The 23,736-nt window shown below is 39.6% G+C and overlaps 1 protein-coding gene across 1 annotated transcript; it reads right to left on the bottom strand.

Annotated features, from left to right (window-relative positions):
* Window positions 1–2,571: 2,571 nt before the first annotated feature.
* cart3 (cocaine- and amphetamine-regulated transcript 3) lies at window positions 2,572–3,525 on the bottom strand. Its single transcript, XM_030089571.1, has 3 exons — window positions 3,284–3,525; window positions 2,817–2,900; window positions 2,572–2,706 (listed from the first exon to the last, which is right to left on the bottom strand). The coding sequence occupies exons 1-3, from the start codon at window positions 3,467–3,469 to the stop codon at window positions 2,599–2,601; spliced, it is 378 nt and encodes a 125-aa protein (XP_029945431.1). The 5' UTR covers window positions 3,470–3,525; the 3' UTR covers window positions 2,572–2,598.
* Between the last annotated feature and the right edge of the window lie 20,211 nt (window positions 3,526–23,736).

Below are 23,736 nucleotides of genomic sequence, written 5' to 3'. Positions count from 1 at the left end.
TCATGAAATCCAAGCATAATTAGAATACTACGTTCTATATTAGCCAGACTCAAAAGTGCACAAGATGCACATGAAGCTCAGCAACAGCGATTCTGAACCGAGCAGATCCCGGTCATCTCAAGAAGCACTGTGGCAAACACTTTAAGGAAAGCATCATAAAAAGAAAAAGTGCACAGAGGTCGGAGGAACTTCTGTTGTTTCAGAGGCAAAAAACAAGCTCAACTTTATTATTTTCACTGAACTATGCATGAAGTTACCTGATTAAAAAAAGTATGTATGGCATTCTCGTCTCCTCTTATGTCTTTAAATTCTTTCCACAGTGTGGTTCAATCAAAACCCGAGTCTAATGCTGTTTTCCCACAAATGGTTCCCAGACATGGCTGATGAAATCCATAAATCACACACATCTCTTCTCTCCATGCAAAGCCACCCAGTAATGTATTCATTCGTTCATCTTAGATGTCCAGAAAGGTTATAAATTACTATGAATTGGAGTTTGTAGGGATTCGGTCAGTCATGTCTCGCATATCGTAGCACATAGTGTGCAGTTAGTGTGCATAATATTTAGGCACACACGCCCTCAGCATCTTTGTAGTAGATCCTGTTAAGTTTCACTTAAATATACATAAACTTCACATAAACTTTATTTAATGTGCCATTAAATTTTGTTGCACAATGCAGGCCGTGCCATAGATAAAAGAGATGGCATTCCAGTGTGGGAATACTTATTCCGTGTTTCATCTCTGTAAGCTTTAGGACTGCACAGTATGTTTATTTCAAAGAGAGCTGGTTATTACACGCCTTCCTACAGTATTTCTTATAAACTAGGACTTCACATAACCATGTATTGCATTAAGTCATGATTGCTATGTGTTCTTGTTCATCAAAATCTCATATTCCCTTCCGTTGTACCAGTTAAAAACCAAAATGGTACTTTCTAACATTACATAGGAGACAGTTCAAATATTAGCAAATCTATAAGCTGTATGTGCTGTCCTTATTTTTTTAGGTCAGATATGCTCTGTCATACATACCGGTGTTTGTTGACTGGATGGAGGCCAAAGGTCAAGAGTCTTGTCTCTCGTAAACTTTCTATGATACTGAAATAAATAGGAAGATATTTGTGTGTTCCAGCCCGCAGTGAAAACTACTAGATACATGTTCAAAACAAAACATTCATGGAATCCGTGTTTCCCTTTACCTGAAGTCTTTCCACTGTCTGCAGGAGGCAAAAAATCTAATCTAATCTGACATGAGCAAAATTATCCTGTGAAGTTCAACAGTCTGAAACTCCTGGATGTATTCAGATACAGCGGTATGTGTGCCATGCATTTAACAGGAATTGTTGTCATATCTTTCTTTGCTTTGACGTCACTGCAGTTTCTTTCACACACATGACGTAATCAGCAGCCTGGAGATACACAGGAGGCTCGGCATTTTGGCACAAATGACAGATGGAGATGATGACAGCTGCCCTCTGCTTCACAACTCCATCTTCCAAAGCAGATTCACTCAGCTGCCACATATAGGATTATACAGCTCAAGGAGGTAAAGGGAAGGACCCAGACTACCTTGAATATGTTCAACCTTACTCAAATGCATTGATATGTTTCCATGGGTTTTACATATTTGCATGTCTGTTTTTGGTGTACTTTGCATTCTATATGAATCTGTAAACGAATTGTGTCTTCTCCCTCTGCATGATGTGATTCCAATAGCGTGTCTCCTGCATCCTCTCCACATGTCCTCCCTCACCGCAGCCACAACCTCCTCACTGGAAAGCAAAAATAAACATCCCAGCCATGTCTGCAAACAAAGAATAATCATATTTCTTATTATAATAATTTTGTTACCCTTCACTGTGTGGTCTGACTGACATCAGGAGATCTAACAGCGTTGATCTCATAAACAAGTCTTTCAATGAAAGACAAATGATGAATAAACAGCATGTGTGCAAGTGCACTGTAATCTCTACACCCTGCAGTGTTTGCAAGACCAGCTTTAAAAGAATATGCGGCCACTCCAGTGCTTTACAAAACAACTTGATTCACGGTTTATTTTATTTACCAATATTAACATCATGAGTCATACACAAAACATTCATCTGAAACAACAGATTTCAAGTTGAAAAGACACATTGGAGTTGCCCAGATGAAGAATCACTATGATATTCCTCTAATATTGCTGTTGAGATTTTTACAGTGTGTAACTATGTGGTCCTCCGGTGAGCTTATTGTGCTGTGTGGTGCTGTTTCCCGCTCTTGTTTACATCACAACAATGATCCTGTGGTTTTCCCTTCACACACAATAAAGTGGTCCTGAATATTTTAACAGGAACTCTATGGCATTCTTGTTTATCACCGCAATAACCTTACAGAGACTTCCTTTTCCTGTGATATGATATACATTTGGAATATATATATATATATTACAGATCAGAGAGCTACAATAGCTCTTTCTTTTAGTGTGTTTAGGCATCATTCACCCCACCTGGTCCTGTGGCTTTAGAAAAATATGACTGTAATTACAAAGGAATCGAGTGAGAGGTTCTTTTGTGTTGTTGTTGTTGTTGTCCCCATCACAATGCTACATTCAGACTCATAAGCACTTCAGCAGAAAGAAGTTGCAGAAAGCTCCCCGGGGACAGTCGCACATCTTCCCGATTCGTGCGCCTTTCCTGATGGCGCACTGCTCCCCGACATCGCACTGTTGAGAGCGGAAGAATACAGAGAACAACAGGTGTGATTAAAATGCCACCTGCCGCAAAACATGCATCGATAAGATATCGATTGAAAATACAAAAGTGTGCGTCATACCGTTGGGACCTGGCCGAATTTCTTTTCCCAAATAGGCAGCCGTTTGGCTTGCAGCTTTTCTAGAACTTCTTGGAGCGCGCCAAGCTGTCATTAAAAAAAGCATAAAACACACAGCAAAGGATTTGATTAGTATTATTCACCTGTTGCTAAAGAAATGAGCATGCATATAAACTGTGAACCATGGACGTGCACATTGCAGTTATTGAGGTAAAAAAAAAAGTCTTTATTTGCATGATAAATTCATGCGTAAAAGTAAAATGTTTCAATCATTGGATTAGACGGAAGGCATGCACTTTATATATATAAGAAGCAGTTACACTAGATGAAAATATTACATGCATGCATTATGAATTAAGTCCATTTAATTTTCACAAACTGAAAATTAATGCGCCAAAAAAAAAAAAAAAAGGGAAACACAAAGTTGCGTCTTTTGCATGCAGTCAATAAAGTGCAGATGGGAGGCTTACCAGCTGCTTCTCGCTGGTCAGGTTGGGACCTTTGGGATAGAAATCCCGCAGAGCTCTGGGGCTCAGCTCCTCTACGGACTCGGAGTCCATCAGGTCGGTTTCAGCAGCGCTGGAGAGCAGCAGCGCGCAGAGGAGCGCGCCGCTCAGCAGCCTGGAGCTCTGCATCTTCCCTGTGCGCGGCTGCATGTGTCGCTCCTCTCCTGCTCTCAAATAGTCGCTGCGCCGCGCAAAACACCTTTTTATCTGACTTGCACCATCTGCTTGCTCCACCTTATCCTTTGATTTTTTTTTTCCTCCCCTCACTCTTTGTCATGCGTAACAGATGCGTTGGGTGAGTCATCCCACAAAAGTTGCTGGGCAAATTATGCCTCAAAAAGTCAACAACAATAGGGGCTTTGCATGGGGTCGTTACAGTTGCTCGTTACTTTGATTTAGACTGAGTAGCTAAAGACTAAAGAGGTGCACTTTTTTATAACCAGGCTGTATTTTTGTCCCATATAAGGAATTGGCTAAACTTTAAGGTAAGTGAGCAATTCAGAAAGCTTTTATGTAAATCATCATTATCTTGGAACAAACTACTTTTATTGGTGCTCCTGCATGGCATTTGCAGTTTTCACTCATTTGAACTTGGTGACTCAGTCTCTCCTTTTTGCTGTAAAGGATTATAAAAACAAAGAAGCAGGGTTAGCTTAAACCCCACTCTGTTTTTCTGACTTCACCAAAATCAAAGTTGAAATCAAAAATCCTTCCTATATGGACGATGTGAGTCACAGTTACGGCTGTGAATAATGACTTACCCATATGAGTGGAAAGAGGGCCAAAGCCTTTCTTTGAAGAACAGATCAAGAAAAAATACAAATTTCAGAGCTACATCACTGCATCAGATACAGGAAATGTTCATGTTCAGGGTGTCTGTTTTATTTGAATTGTGAGTGTACGATATTATTTATGAAGTGTGGATACACTTTCAAAATATTCTGATAAAATTCTTGTTTTCATCAATGTGCTAATCGTGTTAAAATAATGACCTCGGCAAAATATTCAACAGAATCAGCTTTTAATATATTATTATCTTATGATTAGTCTTATCTATGATGTGATCATGGACAGAGAGTCTGAAGGAGCTGATTATGGTCAGGTAGACTGAAAAACAATGGAATTCCAGCAAAAAAAAAAAAAAAAAAAACTTGGAAAAAATATGTAGTTATATCCAGTGTTGTTGAAATCTTTGCAGTCTGTCATGAAACAAGTAAAATAGTTCAACTGAAAAAAATTAGAAGGAAATTGTTTGAAAACTGCATCATGTTGATCAGACATTTCCGTCCATCCATTTTCTAGCCTGTTGTTTCCCTTTTCAGGGTCACGGATGGCTGGAGCCAATCCCAGCTTCATATTGGTGAGGTCAGGGTTCACCCTGCACAGTTCTCCGGTCTGTCAACACATAGGGCAAACAACCAGTCACACTGACATTCACACCTCGGGGCAGTTTAGAGTCACTAGTAAACCTCACTTCCATGTTGTTAGACCAGTTAGCATCAACCAATTAAAGTGTCCAATTCTCTCTTAATTTAATGCAGCAAAACCTCCCATAATGCATAAAACAATCACAGGCTGGCAGACAGATCCCATTCAGGGAATGTTCACCGTCGTGAGTGTGGACAGTGGCGCTGAATAAGAGAGGTGGAAACATATCATTTGAGCGAAAAAGAATATTCTGGCACATCGTTGAAGACAGCTCAGTTAAGAGAGCTTATATTTGATCCCCTTTCTCGCCCGTCCACATGTTAAAGTGTCTTTGAGCCAAAGAACCCAACATTTCTCCCAGTGGAAGATTCCAGCACTATGCATGGCAGTGTTCACGTTAGTGTTTGAATAAGTGAATGTGATTAACTATCTAAAATGCTTTAGGGACTGCTGAAGCAGGAAAATTGAAATCCATTCATCCATATTGATATCTTTCCAAAAGCTCCTTTCTCTCCATTGTGAAATTGTGCTAAACTTTCAGTTTTAACCTTAAGTTTAGATTTTCTTTCTTTCTTTCTTTCTTTCTTTCTTTCTTTCTTTCTTTTTCTTTCTTTCTTTCTTCTTCTTTTTTGCATTAAACAAAGGGGGGAAAAACACAACAAATAAGACATTATCGACCAACCTGGCTGTCTGTAATTTTTTGGTCCAAATGATTTACTGAATGTAAATAAAAATGTAAAAAGTCAGACCCTGGAGTCTGACACTGATAAAAAATTGGTAAAAAAATTTAAAAAAATCTAAAATTATTTTTGAAACAAACTAAATAAAAGGCATTTCATGTTTTTATTTATTTCATTTTATTTTTTAGAACGCTTCTGCTCATTGGCTCTTTTGTAAAACTGCTTGTATCTCCCTTTTAGGAAACCTGCGTGCACTTTGGCACTATTTTTATTCATTAACATTGTGATCAATTGTGTAAATAATTATTATTGGGAGCTTTGCCACTCTCAGGGAAAATGCTGCCATGAAAACATGGAAATAACAACACCCATCTGCCCTCCGATCAGAGAGGGAGTACCACATTTCCAAAACTGAATGAAAACTATTATGCTTAAAATTTGACCAGCTGTCCCAAAAAGGCACTTCCATTCTGTGTTTATTCCACAGGCAGTATGCCCGGCAGCCTCATCATGATAATATTTTATTCCTTATGTAACCTCTGAGTTCACCGTAGCAATGTGAGCGATGAATGTTTCACACAGACAAATAACTGCTGCAGCTTCTGCTCCCATTGTACTCTAAATCCTGTGGCTGAGTTGTCCCAGTTCACCGCATTGATCGCGGGTTTCAGAGCCGCCTGTTTCGGAGGTCCATCAGCGGAGACGGAGATGGAGGAGCAGGAAGCTTTGATTGTGCTCCAGGCGGCATGACTCATGTTTCTCTCCACCTCAGTTTTAATGACGGAGACGCCAATTTGAACATTTCATTCACAACAACCAGGCTGTTTCATTCACAGCCACGGGTTCATTAGGTTTTGTGTGTGTGTGTGTGTGTGTGTGTGTGTGTGTGTGTGTGTCCCTTATCCCCGACAGTTGCCTGCTTTGTGCTTAAAGATCTAAGGCCACAGGAGCCTCAGAGTAAAGATATATACATTAATTGATTTGAATATTGTGCTAGCTCAAACATGAATAGCAGCCATCAAGTAGGACAATTCGTCTTCATATTTTAATGGTAACACTATAATGAGAGAAATATAAAATAACGTTTCCAAACCACAACATAAGAAGTCCTTTGTAAACTCATAAGACGAAAAACAATCTGTTTTCTTTGTTTGTTCTTGAACTGAGGTTCAGTGGTTTTTATTTTGGAGACCTGGGAAGCAGCAGAAACAGGCTGTTAAAACAACACTGATGTGAGGTGAGGCAGCAAGGATGACGCACTTTTGTTCAACATGTCTGAAGTTCGCATCGTCTCCGCTCCTCTAACAGAAAGACACTGTTCTTCTTCTGATGGCTCCTCAAAACAAACTCCAGTAGAGACTCCACCACTTTCACCACTTTTTTCTGTTTATTGTTTTATGTTATTTATCCAGGCACAGGTATAAAAATAGAAGATGTATGTGTTTTACAGATGCCTCTACTCATTATTTCCGTGTAGATACTGACCCCGGAGTTCATTATATGTGTTGAGGAGTCCATCTATTATGTGCTTGGGCTGCAGTTTCTGGGTCTTATTGAAGGGTCAGTCACTGAGTCCAGATTGAGTGTTGCAGTGACTAAAGATGCAGCAAAGACCAGACTCAACCACACCAGCTGCATCTGCACCCAGAGCTGAAAACAATGAAGCGAGAGAGAGAGAGAGAGAGAGAGAGGGAGAGAGAGAGAGAGAGAGAGAGAGAGAGAGCTATCCATTGCACATATGATACAACACCAAACTCAGATAACACAACTTCAGTTTCCCAATGCATGTACTAAGAAAAACACCTGATTTAGAGAAAAAGAGAAAGAACTGTCATCTTATGTATCCGTGAATACTGAGGGCTTCTTATTCATTGTTCCTTCACCTAAGCACTGAGTCAGGTGTGCAGATGTCGAAGGGAGACAAAACAAAGAAAGAGAGGTGAGACACAGGAGTGCAATCTGACAAAAGTCAGATTTACAATTTTTTTTTTTTTTACTTTGTCTGAACAGAGATACCAGAAAACTGTGAGCATGTATGCATCATACAAGGAAAATGATCTTCATCAACAACTTGAAAAGTCTATCTTGTGGTGAACAACAAATTGAAAGAAAAACTAAATCTGACAGTTGAAAACTTTCTTGTCGGGCTTGTCCACTTTAATATTCATCGTCATATCTCTGCAAAGAACCTGATTCAGTTATCACCAGAGAGCAGCTGAAACCCACCTGTTGCTCTCCTGATGGTGAGTTTAAACTGCTCACAGCAATCAGCAGGAGCAGAAACGGTCAAAACTCAGACACGAGATACGAAGTGGCGATCTCAGCTGACTGTGGACAGAAACACGCCGCCATGCTCAGGAAGGGCAGACACACTTTAACACTGTCACCAGTTACTCTCAAATGTTTTTGGACAGAAAAGAGAGGAACAGAAAACTCAACATACAGAGCACTTCAATTGAACAAACAAACAGCATCTAATGCTGAATGCTACCAAAGACAGAGAGAAGGTGAATAAAAGAAAAAAAAATTAAAATATTTTTTTTTACAGTTTGTATATCCAGCAAAACCTCTTTTTAGCAACACTGCTTTAAAGCAGTCACGATCCCAAGCAGGTTTAATATGCAGTCAAAAAATAGAATCCCTTGTCTGTATTTAATCCATCCTATTCACAGTTAACCTTAATCTAAAGTGTCCAACGTACAGCCTCGGGTCAAATCCTGGCCTGTCCATGCTTCTATTCCAGCCAGCAAGGTGTAAAAAAATTGAAAATCAAAAATACAAAAAAAAAATACCCAGAAACTTCAGTGTCCTTCATTAAAAGTGGCTGCTGCTTCTTAAATTCTCCACTGGGTATTAACATTTTATAGTATTAGTAATAGACGTAAGAGAAGACCGAGAGCAGAGCAGACAGCGATGCAGCAGTAAAAGTTAACTACCTCATTGATAATGAAACTATAAGCCCTGAGGATGACCTTGTGAAAATATGCATGTGGCCAACATTACCTCCAAATCAGGATTTGGATTTCTTTTTTTTCTTTTTTTTTTCTTTTAATGTTTAAACACATTTTGCACCGGGCACCAATGAAAAACAAACTTTTTCAGAATGGACTGGTTCATATTTGCACTAAATCAAAGTGAACATGTTGAGTGAATTATTAACAAACCGAAGTGATGTGAGGAACCTGAACTGAAGTGAGCTTGACACTCCAGCATTAAAACATCCACTCTGGACGCATCAAAACACCCACTTCTCATCCAAACTGAAAAAAAAAAAAAAAGATGGAGCAGTGGTTAGTGCTCTCACCTCACAGAATAACATGAGCTTAAATCCCGGCTGAGTCTCTTCATGTGGAGTTTGCATGTTCCCCCTGTGGTTATGGGTTTTCTGTGGGAGGTTTCTCCACACAGTCCTAAAACATGCATGTGAGGTAAGTTGGTGACCATAAGTTGCCTGTGTGAGTGTGTGTGATGGACTGGCGACGTGTCCAGGGTGTTTTCTACCCTCATCCACAGTTACCTGGGATTGATTGTGTGAAGAAGTAATGGTTGAACAGGATTGAGACATGATCGACTCTTCTGAATAATTGTCATACTCTGCCTTTTCAGATAAAGATGTTGATTTTTCTCATTTGATGTCAATGGGTGTGTTTGAATTATTTCTGAATTGCTTGATGAATTTGTTATGAGGGGTTGAAGTCTGATTGGTTTGATTTTCATCGTAAACAGCATGAGCACAACTAATGTAACATTGAAGTAAAACGTCAGCTGATGTATTTAACGACTTTCCTTCGGGATTAATAAGGTATATTGATTCTATTCTATTCTATTTATTTGGCACAAACACATGATTCTAAAAGGTATTCTTTATCTTTTGTATTTGGACAGCGGAGGCTGTGAACACTTTCTAACAAGCTGTGCGACTAAGAAGACTGGATCAGAGCGTCATGATCATCAGCACACAAACCTTTCACATTTTCATTTTGTCCACTCCTCTATTCAGTATTTTCTTCAGTGAAACGCACCTCTGTAACTTTTTAATTTACACTCTTTTTTTGAGTGTGTTGTTGTTGAGATATCAGTGCTTAAGAAATGTCCAATCTGAGAGAGTGCCTTGCTTCTCCCAAGCTGAATATAAAGTGTTTGGTCTCTCTTTACATCTTTTTTTCTCTTTCTATCCTATTCCACTATGACTCCCACACACCCCTTTATTTATGCATAAGTAAAAAAAAACCTTTTGTCTTGGCCTCCCATCTCCAAAATGTCAACTTTTTAACAGATAAAAATAGCTTGGCTTGCAATTGGCCTGACTGCTGTGCTTTTTTTCTTTTGAAAAAAAAAATAAATAAATAAAATAGGGGGGGTTGTGAATTCAATGTGCAATGATTCAAGGGAAGAAAAATATCCAACAATGCAGAGGAGGCATAAAGAAAATATCCTCTCTGCTCAGTCAGGGATCCTGTAATCATTATATTTGCTGAAATATTTCTCTCTTTCTTCGCCCCCGTCCGGCAGTCATTTATTTTTAAATACGGGAAAAAAGTTCATGCAAAAGAGCCACATAAACACCATGACATTTTTCCTGTTCGAGTGTTTTCATCAATTCAGTGTTTATTGTTCAAAACTTTGTGGAAGTTGTTGAAATAAAACTCCAGACTCCACTTTTCGATTCCTAAAAATGGCCTCTTTTGGAGCTAAATTGGGAGTTTTATGTCAAGGTAGGGGCAGAAAGTGATGAGAGAAGGAAGGGCAGACTGATGGAGAGGTAGAGGGAGAGAGGGGAGTGTGTGTGTGTGTGTGTGTGTGTGTGTGTGTGTGTGTGTGTGTGTGTGTGTGTGTGTGTGTGTGTGTGTGTGTGTGTGTGTGTGTGTGTGTTGGAGGTGGGGGGGTCTCTCCATTCAAGGAGGCGTCTATCTGCAGCAGAGCCCTAATTACACACAAATACAGTACCGGCGCTGCTCAGCTGTCTTGTTAGCAGAGAGCGTCTCCTCTCCGGAAAACACCTCCAATGGAGATCTGAGGAGGAGGGGAGGAAAGGGAGGAAGACGAGGTGACATAAGAGCACTGCGTCAGAGCTGTTCTGTATATGCTGAACACGGTGTGTCTTCCCATTGCTGGTTTTTCATTGGTCATCAGACGGCACACTCCCGCAGTAAAGAAGCCACCAGGGCCGGGTGTTCACTCCAGCAGTGACTCATCTCTAATTACCCCATCTGTAGCCATCAGAGGGAAATAACACCATGATTAATGAACGCCATTACTGTATCGGTGTCAAGCAAATGTAATTAAAAAGTCTGGGCTTCTAAATATGAAGCTGGTGCTCCAACTTTGACTCCGACGTCGACTGTCACATCTGATTTCACGACTGAGTGACTCATTCATGTTGCTGTCATCTGCAGGAATGATCAAACGTCTCAACCTGAGCATCACAACAAACACAGGAAATACATTTTACCCCTAAATGATTCCAAAATATGTGGACAGTGAAGTGCATTAGAGAGATTATACTATAATTACTCCTTTTGATTTGATTGAAGGAAAGTTTCTTGTGGAAATTTGAGGCATTTCTATAAAAAAAATTTATTTTCTAATACATTTCTAAAAATTCTCACACACAGCAGTAATTACACTGAACCACAATAGAACAGCAAAGTAAATGTTTGTGCACAATATTAAGAAGGGCCCAACAGAGCGGGGTTATTACAGTAAAAGAAACATAATGTTCTTCAGTTAATCTTCAAACTATTTTTTTTTTTTTTTTTGCAGTGGACTGTAAAGGAATCAATATTGTTTATTGGCTAGGACCTTATTATCTAATATTTGGTAATTCTGACAGTACTGCTAAACTGTAGATTTGTTAATTCGCTGTGTGTTTTGGGTAAAAGTAGGAGAAAAGACCATTTGAGAAGAAACCTGTCATAAGTAATATCAAAATAAATGCAAGTTATGCCCTATAATGGAAACAATTTGTTGCCACTCATTAAACTAATGCATGTCTTGTATCAGGAAACTGGAGTATGGGGTGAAAAAACACATTCAAGCTCTACACAGAAAGGCCCAGATCAGGTTACAAACCAGGCTTTTTTTTGTCATAAAACAGAAATGTTAACCACCCCATTATCAACATGAAATCCCACCGATGTCTTCATTAGAAGGAACCAGCGTGATATCATTTGACAGCTACATATGCCTGCACTTCCTCATATACAGTCACTCAGACCTACAGGACATCATCTCATACACACTTCACCTACAGTACACACCCAAATACACACGGGTTTGTATTCAATGGACTTTAGAGCTCTGTATGATTAACTGTTGATTATATGAAAAGCCTGCAGGTGGTTTGGTGAAGTTACTCATTGTTTGAGCTCCAGAATCAAAGAAAAGAATAGAATTTACAAAAAGAAGTAAAAAAATGCACACCTTAAAATAGCCAAGTTATTTAAATCAACCCAGTGTATAGTGTCAGTCATCTAATCCCGAAAGACAACAAACCAAGGTAAGATTCTCACTAATATACGATGAAACAGTAGATCTGCTCTGACAGAGTTTGACCATACTCATTTAGTGCCTATTGATCCACCCGTCCAGCGACTGTAATATCCTTGTTTCCTTTGAGGTTTAAAGGTTTTCAGTCGAGAAATTCTAATTAAAAACAGCGACTATATATATTTTTCATGTATTTTTAAAATATATCGCTCCACAGTAAATCCAGAACTGCTGTGCAGAAAAAATTGTGTTTGCATTGATTTTTTTTTTTTTTTTTTTTTGTGGCCAAAATTGAAAAATGCTCACAATACACACCTGAGATAATTTAATGAAGTACTCCCAAAGCCAGAACAAATAAATAGTAGAAGCAATTTAAAACTAATCCAAAATGTAGGGCCATATAAGGCTTGGAATCACATTAATTCCCCCAAAAAGTCACATTTCCATGTTAACAGCCTTTTTAAAATGTTTTTTTTTTTTTTTTAAGTGATTGGATGCTGTGTTTAATGTCTCATGACACACTGTGATTAAAGATATTAAGCTTTCCACTAAAACAAACTCTTTAGCAATGATTAGTTCACTGTCCGATCAGTTTTGTAGACGATAATTATAGAAAGTGTTTTTCTGGATTACAGGCATCTCTTCCTGGAGACCCGTCGATGGCTTATGAGAGGGGTGGTGATTGTGGAAGGCACATAAACCGGCAGCCTCCGTAAGAGGCCTGGCGCACTCAATCAGCAGTTCATCCAGGTGTGACAAGGTGTGTTTAACACAGCAGGAAGCAGCTCCCTCACTCACGTCCTCGGCCATAATTATCTGACAGTCACTCTGCAGCTGTTCAATTTTCTCTATCAGAGACTCTGAACAGTCACAAGACCTGCCCAATTAGACACGACTCAGGGAACACATCAGCTCCTGGAGCAAGAGACTCGATCAGGTCACCTTAAAGTAAACTCTAATTTTCAATTTTAAAACATGCCCCAGCAATTTCTTCTCCCGTCTTGTTTTAAATCCTCACAGTTTCTTTATTTGCTCTTAACCAGCCTCCCCGGGCGCAGTTTATCCACTCAAGCAGCTGCCGATTGCCTCCTGTCACAATGAATCCCTTCACTTTATTTGCCAGGTGTATATTTCTTTATCTTCGTGAAGTGTCTGCAGAGGCTCCTCGCTGGACGTGATGGCTATTATTAACACGCAGGGAGAGTTAAAAAGCATCTGTTGCACACGTGGGTGGAGGAGATGATTAATGCAAAAACACCTGTCAGGTCCCACCCATTAAATCATAATGCTGCCTCTCCTGAAGGCTTCACTGAAGACACAGGGTGTTGGGAGGCGTGGGCTGCACAGCTGCTTTTTTAAAACTGTCATGTCATGGAAGATTTCGGGCATATTGAAATATGATGAAGCAACTTTGATCAAATTAAACATTTTCATTCAGGAAAATTAAAAACAAAACATTCACCAAAAAAAAAAAAGAGAAAGGAAAACAACATTGTGTGAATAAATACACCATTCAGGAAAAGAAAGAAAAAAGACCTCACTCCACCCTTTTCCTTGTGAACCCGGAGGACAAAAGCTGAGTTCACTGGATCAGTAAATAACACACACTGGGACAAGTTCACTCTGTCAGCCCAGCATCCCTCAGACTTGCTCTTGTGCGTCATAGTGAGGTAATTAAGGGTTGTGGGTTCGGGACCTTTTCTGCTTCTGTCTGCCTACACGGCTTATCCTTGCTCTTAAATAATGCACAGTGTTCTCCCATCTGTAATTGCAGTGCAGCCAGAGAAATGGTGACAGTATATTTTTGCAGCAACGATGAGCGTTTCCCTAATCTCTGCTGCATCCTCAATGCAAAGACACGTGCTGAAACACGCCTGCACACACACGCTTTCACGGAAATAGACAAAGACACACAAGCTGGAGCAGGCACTCACACATACAAATCGTCCTTTAGCGGCACAGTTATGTTAGGAAGTGTTGTTGCCTGTGAAATTACTGACAATAAACATTTGCATTATTTGCTTGCGTCTTTCGGTTGCCTTTAGTTTCTCTCAGTATGTATGGATTATGTAAGTGCACCCACGTTCTTAAAAAGCACAGGACTTATATGCAATAGAAACACTTATTTAGACAACAGCTGAAACACAATCTCAACTTTGCTCTCCGACTATCCACCAAGACTGCAAGAAGTAGACCTGACAGCATGAAAACGCAGTCGCATCCCAATAAGCCATTTGTTCCCACCTTGAATCTGATACTCCCATGGAGGGTGCATGAGATCGCAGGCTGGGAGTCTGCCTGCCCTGATGTTGTCAAAATCAAATTTGTAAGAAAACAATAAGACAAATTATTCTCATGGAGGCAGGAAGCTTTGTTTGCTTTTGTTTTGAGGATTCCTGCTTTTGCATGTGCATTAGAGCGGTGTGTTCGGGCTCATAGGTAGATATTTAGATAGATAGCATTCAACAGTTAGTTTACAGTGTGCTACACCTCTGGATCTTGCCTTTTCTGTCTATTTGAGCTTTATAATGACATTTAATGGCATAATGGCTTTAAAATGCTTGAGGCCAAACACTGCAATGATTAAATTGACTTGACATAATTAGAACAATTTCCTTTTCTGTCAAATAGTTTTAATGTCTTTGAGTATTTTGAGTATTTTGTCTCGACACTATGACAGATTTTCATTGTCTCATTTTGTGATTAATGGACAGATCGTAAAGATTATTAGCTAGCCTCGTCACAGGAGCAGCATCAACGAGTAAAGGGGGAAATGTTCTCTGAAACATGCTATGTCCTTCTCACATGATTCATTTGCTTTCAGATGTGCAGACATAGAAGGAGTATAGATTTGACATTTTGTTGGGTGTTGAGGAAAAAGTTATGCATAGCTAATAACAGATTAATAATAGACTACATCCTTGGGAGAGTGGAAGGAAAATTCATTGCTGCATCTGACTTTAATCGATCCACAAGTTACTGACAATATTAAAGCAAAAAGCTCTAAATGCCAAGGGTCAACAAGCCAGGAAAAGGTCAGAAGGTCACTGGAGTCATCAGGTTTCATGAAGCTGTGCTCCGATAAAGATCATCCCCACTGGTCAGTCGTGCAAACAACTAATTACCTCTAGTTCACTACTCACTGTTTGGTCTCCTGGTGAAAAGATTTGCTGGTGGACACAGTAATTAAGATGGTAGTGAAGAAAAGGTGTGATAACAGAGCAGAAAAGAGCAGCCTGGAGACACTGGACTGCTTAAAAAAACACATTAATAGATAAAAAAAGTCCCTCAACCTCTTCCTAAAAATCATTGGAATTTTGGTTTGAAATATTTCCAACTGAATGTTTAAACCCGCTAATAATCGGCTCCTCGTGGCAGTGGGAAAGGGTTTAAAGGCATTTCTACCTGGGTTTTAAATGGCTCGCCTCCGATCGGCTTCACTGGGAAAAGCAGATCCTGGTCGATGCGTTAATTTACTTGATGACGTCGACACAGCATGCCAACGTTAGCACACTTGTTGTTTTTGGACACATATTGAGTTATCCTTTGTCAGGATGACCCAGTATTGGCAAGACAGTGAGATCAGAAAGCTTCTCTTGATCCGTGGGGAAGAGGAGATTCGTCGATAGGTAACGGGGACGGTGCTCCTCTAAATTGTTTATGACGCTGAGCTCCGTCGCGCTGATGATGTCATCAAAATGGGACACCGTCAGTGTGGGATAATGCAGCTCACCTGCAGGCGATAAGACCGGGGTCTGCAGGCAGTGGGAAACGAGTCATTTGCCGATTGTTAGCGATTCGATTGTTTCAGTGGGAAAGGTGTACAAGTGTTTTCCATCCATTCCGTCCATTCAGTGTCACGAACAACTTTTTCCAAAAGTACATCACAGAGGTAAGAGACAGAAAAGATAAACATTTTCAAATTAACTACAAATATTTGTTTCTGGATTGTGAGAGGAAACCTGGGGAAATCCCACACCTGCAAATTCCACACAGAAAGATCGAAGCCACAGGGTATCAAGAGTTGCAAGGTTTAGGATTACAAATTGTTCATACAATAAGTACAAGTTTAATGTCTAAAGCAATCACCAAAGTTCTTTATGTCTGAATGCAACATTGAACTTTTTTAACCACAGAATTGTCATGAAACATAGCTGGGCATCAGTAGTTTCAGTTAATATGATCCACAACGGCCCCTCAAACAGTTGTAAAACCTCCACAGCCACAGGACCAGTGTCTACGTACATTACCTGAAAACATTTTCAGTCAGTGGCATAAAGAGACAAGTCATTAAATCCTGGTCATGTCTTAAAAATGTAACAGGGCTCCATTCAACCCAAAATCGATTCCAATCTCAAGTTTCTATCATTGTTAAGAGGGAATACAAAAGCCATTGTCTCACACTCAAGAATAAAATCAAAAAAGAAAAAAAAAATCAATGTCTGAACTATTCCAGGCATTTCTCTGCGATATTGTGGCAACTCGAAGTGACAGGGGAGATCACGTAGATGGACAAATCCACACAGGCTGCACAGCTTATCACCAACTGAATATGGTCACTGGGACACATTTTCATGGCACAGAATGAAAACATGTATGTATGTGAGAAGAACACATCGTTGGACATTTTAGAAAAGGCAAATGTGATGTTCAAAAAGCACACAATCTCCATTTTTTAGCAAACTTGTTCTATTTTCCTGAATGCAAGAACATGTGCAGTAGAACAAAGTTCCCTGGTTAAATATTAAGAAAGAAAAATCTTCTCCAAAAATGTCAATTGACATTATTGTGTAATTCAGAATTTGCAGCATTGTTAATGTTGCACAGGCCACTTTCCACTCCACATTCCACTTCCAAATGTATGAAAAAACTAATAAAGCAAACTTTCTGATTGATGGTTTATAATGCCATCAGTAGGACTAAATAAACACATCTATGTATTTGTTAATTAAACATTTTATGTCACTAAATCTTAGTTTGCAGCAACAGATTTTAGCTTTTCTCCACCTGGACAATGGAAATTGCTCAGTAATGGTTGGTAGAGGTCATAATGCTCAAGAGAAAACACATTCTGCACATTTGAATTTGAGAGTTCAAGCTTTTATATGTTAATGAGTGGGTTAAAAATTCTCCCTTTCTTGTTCCTGGTTTGTCAAGACAGGGTTATCAGAAGCTGTAGACTATCTGACTTTAGGTGAGAGTTAATTTACACCTTGGATAGGTCACCAGTCACTCATGGCTCACACCGATGATTAATACAATCACACCTATGACCGATTAAGACTAAAGGCTACTAACTTAATTGACATATCACAGAGAAGCCTGGTACTAGAACATCACTGCGGAAACATCCATTCAAAAGTTAAATTATGTAAACAGCACAAAAAAAGGGTTTTCTCCTGATGAATTAAAAGTTTTGGTCTCTGAATTGTCCATAGGTGTGTCTATGTCTTATTGTCTCTGTGTTAGTTTTGTGTGACTTGTCAGGCCATGAGTACACCTTGCTTCACTGTCCTGTCTGATGGTGTTAAACATGTTTGCATGGATGCATGTAATGCAGTGGCGAGCACTGTCTCCTTAGAGCAAAAAAAAAAAAACAAGACGAAAAAAATTCTCTAAAGTAGAGTAGACCTTGATTTTTGAACCAAATATCAAGTAATACCGATTCAGGGGTAAAATGTGTTGACCTTGAATTTGAAGTGTAATTTTTGTATGTTCATACTGCCATTTCCTGTAAAAAGAAGCCTTTTTTTAAAAGTTTAATTGACAGTGAAATGTAAAAGATGTGGGTAACGCTAAGAGTGAATGAGGCAATATTGTAGTTTGGGGTTCGTGTCTCACAAGGTTTTTATGTGTCTCCTTTAGTTGTCCTCCCCTTGTGGTTCTTGGCGTTTGTGGTCCCTGGTGGAACATAAAGAATCTTTATGGTTCTGGTTTCGTTAGACATGTTTTTTTTTTCATGTGATGTTTTTTCTTGTATGAATAGGTCTAAAAACAACTGTTTCATATGGAAACAATACCATCCAATTCAACAGCTGGCGGTTGTCCCGAGCTCACATCAATAAAGATCATTAGATCATCAGTCAAGTTTGTCATTTCATTCATTTGAAACACCACAAAGCCCTGCTTTTGAGAGGTGTTAGAAAAAAACAGCATCATTATTTCAAACATAGAGGACATTTTATTAACCTGATGGGTTTATGTTTTGTGTTTCCAGGGCCTTTTAAATGCCTCAGAAAAAGGACAGTCTGTGAATGTTATCTTTCATCTACTGTTCCACGTCATCGCATTCAGCTTGCACTCAAGACAATCCCAGCAGACCATCAGGGAAACATCATGAACAGGTCATCAGGCCATCACAGGGAAAACACAAAATGATAGAAAATCACATGTGAAAGAAATAATGAGTCCATGAGGGAAGTTACAGGATAACCAAGACCATGTCAAAGTCAGAGGGAGCTTTTCTACAATGTTCCAAAGCAACCGATTAAAACACTAAAATAAAGACAGAAAAACAAGTTCTGTCACATAGAAATAGACATATCACTTGGTTTTTGCTGCTGCATTAAATAGGGCAAAAACACACTCCGTAATCTTCCTTTCCATCCAGCTGAGTACAGTATGTTTGGCAGCAGATGCAGATTATGGAGTATCATTCATTCTTATCATAATCCACAGGCTGTGACTGGAAGGATTTTTATGTTTTCAGCAGAGCAAAAGCTTGTATACAGTTTCTCTCACAGGACAGATTTAATACTGCTGGTTTCAGGGATTTAATCCGATTCATTCCCATGCTGACATTTATCTAAACCACCTTGTTTTAATTATCACAATAATTATTGCTCAGAAAAAGCAGCATGTCTCAGGTTAATCAAATCCTTTGTGCCCAGACTGGCAGCAGATGCTTCTACTCAAAATAATGATATCCAAAATGTCAAATGGATCATGTAGTCAGTTTTTTTCCCCTCCTATTGGTGAGCAAAAGCATTGAATCCCTCAAGCTTTGAGCCTGAGTTGTATTTGAGCTGTGCTGATATACAAATGAGCTCCTCTTCTAAGTGTAATCTCAGCTCTGGGAACTTAAAATATGCTGACAGGGACTTCTGAATTTCGATAATGGAAACACTTACTCGGCAAAGCCTGAGCCAAGTTCATTTTCCTACTTGAGCTGTGAGCTTGTTCCTCCTCCTAAACGGCTCCCTGACACTTGTTTTTGCGACACTGAGAGGTCTCATTCATTCTGCTTCCACAAAGAGGGACGTGCAAATTTGAAACACCCTTCATATTCTCTCTGCCAAGTGTCTTAAAGAATCAGAGATGCTGAGTACAACATGAGACGCTGGAGCTCAGTTCGACTGAAAGAGCACAGCAGGATTAAAAGGTTTTTTTTTTCAGTGAAATCCTAAATTATCAGAGTCAAATTTTGAAAAAAAACAAAACAAAAAACAAAACAGTTGTTTCTCTTTATAGTAAAAGCACAGAAATATCTCATATCCGTTCATGCTTGGGCTCAGAACTGTAAATCTTCTGCCAAATAAATGTGCTTTGTCAGTATTTGTTCAGTATCCAGGCTGTATGGTGTGCAGTGGTTGCCTCCCTTGCTTCACTGTAGTAGGTTTCAGGTTTGATTCTGGGCTTACGGGTCTTTCCTGCATAACATTTATTTACATGCCCGGGTGTTGGTTAAACAGTTTCCTACAGACGCGTGCATCAAGGTTAACTGATTTCTCTAAATCAGGGGTGTTAATCATATGGGCCTCCGCTCAGAATCTGCCTGCCAGAGCTTCTGCTCTGACCCATAGGATCATGGTGAAAGATTAAAATCACAAAGAAAGCATTATTTTAAGTGTTAAATGGAAGAATGTGCTGCTTCCTGTTAAGTCACTGGATGTTGCAGTGATAAGAGCCAACTCGGCTAAAGTGGGTGGAGAAGGTGGAAGAAGTTCCGGTGCTGTCACAACAGTTTGGTGACCTTTTTAAACCTCAACCACACACTTTCTCCTTTATAACACTGGATATACAGTTGTGAATAAAAGTAAGAAAATACCTGCAGTCAGATAAAGGTGAACTTTGATCAGTAGTCTACAGTATTGAATCAACCAAAAGTCAGATTTTACAAAATAATGAAAAATATGTTGCTTGAGGTCATGTGACATTCTGTTTGATAAGCATCTCGTGCAAAGATAAAATTCTTTTTTCTGTTAGAGTCATTCTAACATTTGTTTGATTGGCAAACATAAACAAGAGGGATGCTGTCTAACAAGCACCTAAAACTAATTAGAGTTCCTGAATAATTAATCGGGGAGAGCAGCTGTTATTAGAGTTGTTGTAATGACCCACATTAGTCACCCTGGTTTTCTATCTTTGCCTGTGAACCACAGTAATGTCTTCCAGTTTGACAATCAAACAAGAGTAATGTCTCTGTAAGTCAAATTACTTGTGACCCAAAGGTTAGCGTCGAGCATCTTTAATCTTCTGCTATTCACCGAAAAACCATCGATCAGGCCGGGCGTGTCTCTCCTGCAGCAACATGAGAGCTTCATGTGAGGGAAATTCAAGCATGTAAAACACATTCAGTCTCTGTGTATAATAACAATCCAGTGATTGCACAGACAATGAGTGGTTAGCAGTTAATTCCCAGTGTATATGTGAAGGTGTGATTGTGCCTCTTGGTGTTTGCTCTGTGATAAACAGACAGCATCCGATCCAGCTTGAATCTATATGGAAGGAGGCTATAAATGCACACATTGTGGATCATGGATGAACTGTTTGCCAGCTGGTAACTGAACTGAGCCATGAACACAAACTCAAGACAGAAATGTTCATGGATTTTGAAAAATATATGTCATTTGTTTGGGATTATATAGAATATGAGACCCGATTGTTTTATATAAAGTGAAAACATTAATTTGTGACTTATATGTTATGTTACATGCTATTTGAAATACACTGCCACAAGTGATGTACTATAGTAACCATAACTGAGAAGAAACTATAACTGAAGCAGATCTAATACAAAATCATTGTTGATGGGATTCAAATCGAAACATGACCGAACTGTTTGCAGTGGACTGTGCAGAATCACACTTCGATGTCAAATCATCTCACTAACGTTCTGCATTTAGAACAAATAGATAATGTGAAGAACTCATCAATTGTGTTACCGAAGTGTTTGATCAGACAAACCTCTCAGTGCACAATACTCTGAGAAGCTTCAGATGGTTCTCTCTTCTGCTCTCACTTCATTTCCCAGGTGATCCTCAACATCTGACTAGAAGAGAGAGAGAGAGAGAGAGAGAGAGAGAGAGAGAGAGAGAGAGAGAGAGAGAGAGAGAGAGAGAGAGAGAGAACTGATCAGGCTTCAGAGCACATCTGTAAAGGAACAGCGCCATCTGCTGGTTGAGCAGATGTTTGTTGAAAGTAGCATTCTCCTTCCAGTGCCAGTTTACAATTGCATTAAAACCACAGGCTGAAGGTTTTTGCTCTAAAATGCCATCATAGAAGAACATCAGGAGGTGTTTTGCTCAACAGTCTCAGTCAAAACATTATAGATTGAAATGATGCCTTGTTTCTACAAAGCCAGATAGAGCAGAAATGTATCCATGTCAAATGTTCAGAATAAAGTGCAAGTGTCATAAAGGATGAGAATAAAAAAATGATTGGTGAATATTAATTATCCGGCTTTCCACAGAAAACAGAACTGCAGCTTGTGTGAAAGTTAAAATCCCACTGTGATGATAAGAGTCTCCAGTCTGTGTCCCCGTCTGCGCGCATGCTCAAGTCGTTCAGGCTGCAGGATGATACTGAATGATGCTCTGCCCACTCACACACGGCACACATCCCAGCTTAAAAACTGGAAAGGAAACTGCAGTCCAGACAAGAGAGCGATCTATTTCTGAGCTTTGTGCAGGATCACATTTAACGAAGATGAACACGGGGAGCAGTGACACTTCCAGAGCACATACCGTACTTTCTACTGAGTTTCTGAATATAAGCATCTTAGAGCAACCCCCGAAGAAGCCCTGCTTTATTTCACATGGATTCATCCTGACACAGCCCAGAAAACACATGTTTGAAGGTTATTGGTGAATCGTTATGGAAATATAGAAATGGGATCGTCTGTCTCTGGATGTTTGCCCTGTGATGGATTTGATCAAGGTCCTTTCTTCACCCACAGAACACTTGTCTCGGCTTCAGCGTTACTTTTGTCGCAGGCATTGAAGAAACTCCTAGAGAGCAGCTGGAATTCACTGGACTTGAGGTTGATGCAGAGAGCTTAATGCTGATGAAACTAAGAAATTCATGAAGAGACCAATGTCTCAAAGTCGAGAGACTCTCTTTCCTGTGATGGACAGGGTCGAAGGGCTGGACAGACAGACCAGAAGGCGACACCGGTGGGATGGTGGGGATTAAATGGTAAAGTGGCAGTGGTTGATGTTTGGTTATCTGGGGGGAACCAGCTCGGTTCAGGGGTGCAACACCCACTGAGCCAACTGTTACAGCCAGAATTCAGTGATGTTTACGTTGGGGAGCAGCTCTGGTGTGCCTTTACCTTGTAACTGTAATGTATCAGAAGCATTATACTGTTAATGCTTTCATTGCATTTTTTTTTTGTCTGTTGCCAAGTGCATATTACTTAACCTATCTCAGTGGTTTTGTCACTGCTTCTCCTCGTCATCCTTAGCTCGTAAATCCATTTCTTGAAAAATATGATCAGCATTCAGAACACCAAACATCTTTTCTTAGCTGATGTAATTGCAGCTAAACTTTATGAGTGAATCAGTCATTAGATCGGTTCCCGCTGTGCTAAACGCTCCGATAACATCCAGCTGTGAGCACATATTTGCCTTTAGATTCAATGAGAAGGCAACATGTGAAATAACCATTTCACAAAGCAATAACGAGCAAGCTCGTTGTCATCTACACACACACCAGCGGTGGGTTGTGTTGAGTTGTGGTGTCTCCACAATGAGTCCACGCAATCATCTTCATTTCATTTCACTCACTTCTTTCTGGCTGACATCTAGTCAATGCTGCGATGATGACGGCAGACATAAATTGTCTTGTCCTCTCCATCACTCAGGATTATTGACTTATTGTTAACAATATGAGCAGCACACACAGGAACTTAGAGTAATTGCATCTCCAGTGTTGTTCACATCTCCAATACAATGTTCTTCCATCCGTAAAGCACACTTGCCAAAGATGTGCTGGGTACGATCTGAAAATAACAAACATTAGACGCCCTGAGGTGCTTGAATTACAGCTCACGTGAATGGATCTCCATTCATGTCACTGTATTAATACTAAAACCATTCATACTGAAAGTACAAACACCTAATTTTACATTTTGCTTAGAGGAACGTGTGATGGATCTCTTTCATAAGCTGTAGGGTTCACTGAAGCAGAATAACTGCAGCTGATTTTTCAGAATGTCAGCACCAACAATACAACTGTTCAGCTTTTGATGGACATATTACATTATCTTTATGTACAGCAAAGTAAATAGAGTATAATTTAATACTGGAGATTGAAATAGACATACAGCTTTGCAACAGTAATGGCTAAAGCAATAAATGGCAACTTTGCGCAGGACCACTGTGGAGTAAAACAAATTAGAAAAAGAAGTTTCATTGAGATTAAACTTTTCAAAACAAGAACCAAATGCAGTGAACTGTCATATAACGACATTGTCAATCATTCAGTTATTGATGATTGGCACAGCTTTAGGAGTGATGGTGGCCAAGAAACTGGAGCCGTGAGTCCGTATTCAGAGGTTCACAGGTTAAAATCCCACGGCAGACAAATTTCTGAGGGTCC

Source organism: Salarias fasciatus, chromosome 1 (genome assembly GCF_902148845.1).
Source record: "Salarias fasciatus chromosome 1, fSalaFa1.1, whole genome shotgun sequence".
In the NCBI taxonomy this organism is placed as follows: domain Eukaryota; kingdom Metazoa; phylum Chordata; class Actinopteri; order Blenniiformes; family Blenniidae; genus Salarias; species Salarias fasciatus.
Note: the sequence above shows the minus strand (reverse complement) of the source record. Positions and strands in the feature narration are given on the sequence as shown.

What these genes read in the sequence shown, in the direction of transcription:
- cart3 (XM_030089571.1), bottom strand. Translation starts at nt 3,469, where the DNA reads ATGCAGCCGCGCACAGGGAAGATGCAGAGCTCCAGGCTGCTGAGCGGC. An exon ending in TGACCAGCGAGAAGCAGCTG is followed by an intron (nt 2,901 to 3,283) that starts GTAAGCCTCCCA and finishes TTTTAATGACAG; the next exon opens with CTTGGCGCGCTCCAAGAAGT. An exon ending in AATTCGGCCAGGTCCCAACG is followed by an intron (nt 2,707 to 2,816) that starts GTATGACGCACA and finishes CGCTCTCAACAG; the next exon opens with TGCGATGTCGGGGAGCAGTG.